The sequence below is a fragment of the Rhagoletis pomonella genome, unplaced genomic scaffold (genome assembly GCF_013731165.1).
Source record: "Rhagoletis pomonella isolate Grant_MI unplaced genomic scaffold, Rhpom_1.0 Rhpom_scaffold_00002, whole genome shotgun sequence".
Lineage (NCBI taxonomy): Eukaryota > Metazoa > Arthropoda > Insecta > Diptera > Tephritidae > Rhagoletis > Rhagoletis pomonella.
This window is the reverse complement of record NW_023458556.1, coordinates 53984157-53991973: the sequence shown is the minus strand read 5'-3', so window position 1 is coordinate 53991973 and position 7817 is coordinate 53984157. Positions and strand designations below refer to the sequence as shown.

The following is a 7817-nucleotide window of genomic DNA, read 5'->3' as shown; positions in this document are numbered from 1 at the left end:
AAAAAAAATCGATTAATGGTTCTTTTGACCATACCGAAGTTGCTATATCATGTCAAAATTTTTTTCAATCTCGAAAACCCCGGCGGGTTTTATGTGGCGGGCATTTTTTTCTAATTTACGGATTTACTTTAATTTTGGTTTCCAGGGATTTTTTGGGGTCGACTGCGACATTGGATCCGGCATTTTGAATTTTGAAAATCTGACTTCATATTCGTAATCGATCCTAAAACCACTTATGTATGTACTACCAAGATTAAAGTAAATGCGTCAATATTTATACAAGTTTTCTGTCACATAAAGTCCGCCACATATGACACACCTGGTCTGGTCAAAAGAATCTATTTTACTAAGATAAGTATTATGGAAATAAATATTTATGCTTTGGAATTCTTTACCTCTACGTATTTATCTACATAGTTAATGTTGTCCTCCATTCTAAAATTTGAACAAAAGAAATTTTATATATAAATGCGTATTAAATCGTGGTCGTACAATATTTACTAAAATAATAAAATTTAAATTAAAACCAATAAATACAATTTTCATAATTAAAAAAAAATCGCGGCCTAATGATTAAAACCTCCGATCTCCCAAATGCTTTGCTCATTCGGCCATTGCGATTGATGGAGCAGCGCGCGCAAATGATATAGTACATACTAGAGATGACAGATCGAAATAAAAAAATCGATTTTTGAATCGAAATAAAAATAACCGGTGCTGGGAGAAATCGGCAAAAAACAAATCGATCTCCCGCGATCTTTAGATAGCAATAAAATCTAAAAATTAGATTAGAAAGAGAGAAATAAAAAAAACAAAGAAAACTTTTACTTTAAAGCAAGATCTAAAAATTAAAAAAAAACTAAAACGAAAAAATAAGAGCCTAAAAAATAAATGAAATAAAAAAATGTATTTTTCTTTTTTAAACATTAAAATAAATTAAAACAAAAAAAAAATGACAGAAGAAAAATAAATTAAACTCAAAAAAGGAAAAAATAAATAAAATAAGTTTCTAAAAATTAAATGAAATTAAAAAATATCTTTCTTTGATAAACAATAAAATCTAAAAATTTAAGGAAAGATTTTTTTAGTTCAAAAAACAAAAGAAACAGATGTATTCAAAAAAGGGCGAAATCAAATAGAAGGTTGGATATCTAAACTACAAAAAAAATAAATTAGGAAAAAACAATTTAATAAAAAATATTAAAAAAATACAAAGAATAAGAGTCAAAAATTTAATGAAATGCTATCTTCAAATTGAAAGAAAATTAAATCAAAAAAGAAAAATTTGTATTAAAAGAAATAAAAAAACATTCCTGGGTTCCAGGACTCGAACTTGGTTCTCTCATTGGGCCATTGCGACTGTCTCTCAAAATAAATGTTCACTACGACTCAGTGTTGCCACGGACAAATTTTTTTCCAAGCAATATTTGCCAGAAAAAAATGGTAAGAAGAAGAGTTACGTTTCTTATGGAACTGTAGGATGCTTTAATGCTAGAATAACAAAAGTCTTTCGAACTGTCTTGCTATCTGTCTTTCATTTGTCTTAAGACTTTTTACTATCTTAGCCAGTGTTGCCCTGTAAATAAGTAATTTTCTAATTACTCGTATAATAATGATTACTTACTCGACCATGTTTGCTAAGCAGCTTTCGTCCTTTTCCAAAACGCCATTTTGAAATTTCGCCAATTTATTTCGCTTCCAACAACAAATTGTCAATACCAAAACAATGATGCACAGAAAAAGTGCACTGACAATACTTAACGCAATGCCCTGTGAAAATATTTAGAAATACATATGAACAATTGAATGGCTGTACCAGAACTCTAACGGCCAATACACTTACCAAATTAAAATCACTAGCCTCAATATTTTCGTATTCTTTTAAGAAATCGGGCACTACAAAAATAAAAATAAAAGAAATACATGTATATGTACTTAATTATCATTTAGTCGGTGTGATTATCTTTTACCTGTTACCTTTATGAAGTTTTCAGGTCCGCCGCAATGTAAATCATCGATTACATATGAACGAAGTTTGAGCTCTGCCTTAGATACTAATTGCTTGGGTATTCGCATTTTAAAGGTGCCTTGCATTCCACCCTTGGTCTTAAGGAGCGTTAAATTTTTAATTGGATACAAATGCTCCGTGATGGGTATAAGTCTTCCACCCCATGATAAGGACGGATTTGTTTGTTCGCTGATACTGCGAAATTAATTTATAGAAGAAATAAGTTAGTAAACATACAATGCAAGACAGGCTACAAAGCTCCCAAACAAGTACTGAGAGGCATACTATTTAGTTAAAAGCTTGGTATCCAGTACCTAAGGAAACGGAAAAAGGCCTAATTTCGTTTGGGTGAATAGTAGTGTCCAAGGAATTTTGACAGCCTCTTGTCTCACTCTTTCCTGACAAAATATTGGAACGGGCATACTTCTAGCAAGTATCTGTTCGCATGCTCCCTGTGGTAGTAGGTGAGCGGGAATTGCTTGCTGATAATAAAATAGTGCAGCCTGACCGCGGTGTGGAGACAAGTCTGAAGCTTCAATCACTGCGTTTTACTAAGTAGTCTCCAAAACAGGCCAAAGAGGCGCAATGGAATTTAGAATAGGCCGACCAATTGCCTTGCTCGTTGCCTCCAATTTTTTTTTTTTAGCAAATGCTACCAGCGAGCGATTTGAGGCCTTGTGGCGGCTCCGCACTTTATTGGCAATCGCTGCAGGGTGCACAGAGAAGGAGCGCAAATTGCCGTCGATATTGATGTGCCCTAGACGTGGAAGTCTATTGTAGCTTTACCTCATTCTTCCAGCTGGTGAAAAGAGTTGTTGTTAATTTTGTTGGGGAGAGGATAAGACTTCGTACAGGGAAGAAGCGAAAAAGATTTGAGAGATAACCTTTTACTTTCTGACAAAGGTAATCAATGCAATTGCAAGAGACTAATATTAAGCAATCATCAGCGTAGCTTTACACGACCAAGAGCGTGTGCAGATCAGCGAACCATCAATTTCCATTACATATTCGGGAGGAGTTTCACATATTTCAGAAGGAAGAAAATAATATTTGGGAGCGACATGCTACATTGCGTTTCTTACCAGTACGTAAGGGCAGATTAGCCGTCAGGGCGAGAAACTCCATACATACATATGTACATACATGAGACATGAAAGTGCCATAACTTTTAATAAAACCTTTGATAAGCCGTTTGAGAATTTCAGAGATATTTTTATTTGTGTGATGGTGACTGGAACCATAGTTTAAAAAGTATCTTTTTTTTAATTATTAGATCCTGCCAAGTTTCAGAGTCGTGGAGCCATGCAGATTTATCGTTTTACTTTAACTTTAATACATACTATAGATAAATATGTCATTGAAAATTTGGAGTGCAACTCACATTAAATACAACTTCCAGTGATCATCTGATTCCTTTGCATCGTACTGGAAATGTTTGCTGCCGTTTTCATATCTTATTGACCAATTGTAAATTATCGTTTCATTATTGGGTATATGGACGGACGATGTGACTTTGGGTAGTTTTTCAGCATGTCGACAGGAACAAACATCCTTAATGCAATCTGTTAAGAAAAATGTATGCATACACGTTACTTAATTACTGTATGTTTACATATACGTAAGCCAATATGTACGCAACTTGGCGTAACTGGGCCTCATGCATAAAAAGTGAGCTTAAGCTTCGACTCGATTTTCAGAGCAAATTCTTGAGCTTGAGCTCACTTCATCAGTGTAAACATTGAATCTGAGCTTAAACTCAGTTTTTATAAATGAAGTCCACTAAGTATATCGCACACCCTCTTCAAAAGGGACACAACTCTAAAAACTACTGTTATACCAGTTTTTTGTATTAATTGCGTTGAATCTTGACCATCCACATGCAGTTATATTTTCGGATCTGATTTTTGAGTTGTGCCTCTTTTTTGAAGATGGTATGCGATATATCTAATTTTGTACTCACATGGCACCGACACTGTCGAATGTTGTGACATCGCTGTATTCGATGTTTCCACCATTACGGAATAATTGCATCCAAACATGAAACCACATTCATTTTGATCCACTTGTGTCATAGGATTTTCTGGTATAATCACTTGTTTCGCATCCTTTGTGTAAATATGAATTTGTGAAATTCTCGTACATAAAATTTTTATAGATAAAAATAATTAGCAAAATGGGGCTTAAATATTGTGGAATATTTGCGAAATCTTTACATTTTATATATGTACTTAGAAAGTTACAATTTGGGAATGAAAACGGTATACATTTTATAAGTAATTTCAAGCTCAAATCTTCGAGGTCAGAACAACTCAATAAAAATTGCGACTGAGTAACTGAATGTTGTTGTCAAGATATCAGCCGTTAAATTTGTCTTTAACTTTCTCCTCCCTTTTTGTTAGAATAGGGAGCGTGGTAATGGTTAATTAACCGCATAGTAAACATTTGTGTGGTTGTTAAAATTCAAAAAAGAATATTTTTTTTACGTTTAAATTTAACAGATTATTATTCTAACAAATGATGGAAAAGTAGGTATAATTGTATTCTTTCAGTCCTTTTTGAGATCGAAAGTACATGCGGTACAAAGACGCCATATAAGTACGGTGACCTGATTTCTGTGGACAAAAATCGGAACAATTTTGTTTTTAGAATTAAAATACATAGCACATTTTAATACAGTTTTATTTAGGACAAAGCAAAGAGTAAAAAACTTGAAAAATTATCGCAAAAATGCATACACACAATAAATACGGTGGCGAGAATGTAAATAGGGAAAAGACATTTTAGCAAGTTTTGCCTACTTTTCTTTGTTTAATATTGTTTTTTATTATTGTTTTTTAATGAAAATATAGCTTATCTTCTTCTTCTTATTTGGCGCTGTAACCGCCTAAGCGATTTTGGCCGAGTTCAACAAAGCACGCCAGTCTTTTCTTTTCTGTGCTAACTGGCGCCAATTGGAAATGCCAAGTGAAGACAAGTCCTTCTCCACCTGGTCTTTCCATCTCAGTACGGGCCTTTCTCATCCTCTGCTACCACCAGCGGGTTCCGGGTTGAATACTTTCAGAGCTGGAGCGTCGGTGTCCATTCGAACGACATGACCAAGCCAGCGGAGCCGCTGTATTTTAATTCGCTGCACTATGTCCATATCGTTGTAAAGCTCATACAGCTCATCGTTCCATCGTCTTCGTTGGATTTCCATGCTGACATTATACTACTTTTGTACAAAGTTTGACTTACATGGTTTTTGTTATATAACGAGCTACACTTTTATAAAAATAAAGAATATTAAATAATCGAAAGGGCAATAACCAAAGAATGCTAAAATGTCTATTTCCCTATTTATATTTTGCCACTGTAGCTACAGCTTGTATTTTTCATATCCATGATTGTTTTGAGGGAATTAGCATTATTTTTATAATTTCAGTAAATTCAAGGTAGAATCGTTTCATTTAGAAAAAAACTTAAGAAATAATAATAGAAACCTTGAAAAAAAGTTTTACGGAATAAAACTTAACCAATTATCATAGAAAATAAGGATGCTGGATATGTTTATGGATGCCCTATAATCTATGCTCTTCGTGATAAGAAAGTGCTGCCACGTTTGTACGAAAATTTGTTTTAGGCACTTAAAGCTTATAGCAACACAAATAGATTAGAAATTAGAATTATTTTTACTAACTTTTATAATTCCATAGACACTGCAGGGAGGCTCACTACATTCCGTTGAATTTAATGCAGTCACAATAACATTATATGATGTACCTGTAAGATGGGCACTTTAAGTCAATATCGAATTTCATTAAAAAAATAATAATATGAGACTCACCCTTTGGCAAGTTGTCATCCCAGCTAATTAGAAATTGTACAATGTCGCCCTTTTCGTGTAACGTAACATTGGTGCTGATGCCTGTGGAGTGTTATTTAAGAGCTTGAATATATTTCAGTTTTGCATGGAACCATGTTTTAATGTATGGAATTTACCTGCTATTTCTCCAGGTTGTGTTAGAAGCTGCAATAGAAATATTAGAAACTCTTTTAATAAGTTTTAATTAATTTAGCTAATAAGTAATTTAGTAATCAACTTGCAATCGAAATCGACAAAGTGATAGAAATAAATATTTAAAAGAGGGTAAACTTTTTTCGTCCACGCATATTTTGGATTCAAAGGGAGTAGAAGTTGAACAAACTTAGAAAAATTAACAAATATTAAAATGATGTATTTTGGAAAGAATTTTCGTCATCCCTTGACAAAATTTGCTTGGAGACAAACCGGTTTCGTTGTGGTGCCACCTTCAGTGTCATTTTTCGTTCTAAGAACTTCTCAGCCTGTTGGAAGAAACAACCCACTCCAAAAAGGGTTTTGCTCAGTTTCTCGTTTGTAATTCCGTTAAAAGAGTATACTATCGACGGCTGAGTAGAAGATCGGCATATCACGGCAGACGGTAAAAATTACCTAAAGCTAAAAAAATGCCCTGAAAAAGTTCGAAATTTAGGAATTTTTATAAAAAATTCCTGTTTTAAAACTACTTTGATTGTTTTCTTATTTATCCTCAGTGATAAACAATCTCTATAAGAAGAGCTTTCATTAAAAGTTACTAGCTCCTTAAATCCAGTTGAAATATACGCACTTTGATGACTCATTACCAAATAATACTCTTCGCAGCGGATTAAAAAAGTTTCCCAACCGTTCTTTGCTTGTTTGAGGACATTTTGTGAAACTCTCGCTAAAGGCTCTTATGTTGGTACGCTGGGTTCCTTCAAAAGTCATATGAATTAGACATGTTACGGACCTTCGACTTCGATTCTTAAAGGTCGGAACTTTCGATTGAACCTTCGATTCCGATACCGGTTGTAACTATTTTAAATCGGCGTTTTATCGAAGTTCTGAAGGACCTTCCCTTCAACTTTGTAAAAGGTCTCGGCTATCTATGCCTATTGTCATTCAGCTAATGGGCTGACAATTTTTTACGCTCACGCTTGTAATTCGCTCCCGATTTCGGTTGTGACTGCGATAAATTAAATCTTACAACTCCGATTCCGAGTCCGTTTCCGGTACACTCACCTTCGCAGATCACTGATTTTTAATTGGCTTAATTTTGGGGTTTCTTAATGCAACTAATAACAAGAGGGTGAGCGATTCCTCTAGACCTTCATTAAATTCCTCGTACAAAATACATTTGCATACACACATACATACATACATACTTTTGCATATACGAATATGTATGTCTATTATTGTTTTCTTTATTAATTCACAAATAAATATTTACCTTAGTGGGAGCGCCAGCGCTGTGTATGCTCATTGTAGTGGATGCTTCCATTCGCAAAGCAGCGGTCGTTAATAAGGAAAGCATCAATGTAATACACGGCACGTATAAAAGTTTCGAACACATTATTTTTTGTTTTTACATTAGGAATACATCATGGTCCTTTGTGCACCGTTATTATTCTGAATAAAGTCATGAGGAAGCCTAGAAGACAAAAGATAACAAGAATAGATTCATGCCAACATAAGCTTTTTTACTGTTTGAAAACTATGTGAAATAGAAACGGTTTATCCGGTTTTTTTATTTCAAAATCGGGAACCGGTTTTTTCAAACTGCAATTTTTTTCAGATAATTCGAAAACCAGTTTTGGAAAAAAGTCGAATAATCTAACACCCTAATTATTAGATAAAAATATTTATTAATATCTCTCGCGTTTGCCTTGAAATGTTTTTGATTCAGTCATGGTGATTTATTTGCCTCACAAAGAAATTACGTAAAACTAAGCTGTATGTATGTTTATATGTATGCATACTTCAGATATGTCC

General features: G+C 33.9%; 1 protein-coding gene across 1 annotated transcript; it reads right to left on the bottom strand.

The window, feature by feature from the left end:
• Nucleotides 1–395: 395 nt before the first annotated feature.
• Nucleotides 396–7457, bottom strand: LOC118734682 (vascular endothelial growth factor receptor 3-like; the record flags this gene model as incomplete). The annotated part of the gene is given in 10 exon segments (XM_036464389.1): nt 396–435; nt 1625–1770; nt 1844–1896; nt 1971–2203; nt 3390–3570; nt 3969–4113; nt 5685–5767; nt 5832–5912; nt 5987–6014; nt 7276–7457. Coding segments are annotated over 10 exon segments (1113 nt in total), but the record flags the coding sequence as incomplete, so codon positions are not given.
• Between the last annotated feature and the right edge of the window lie 360 nt (nt 7458–7817).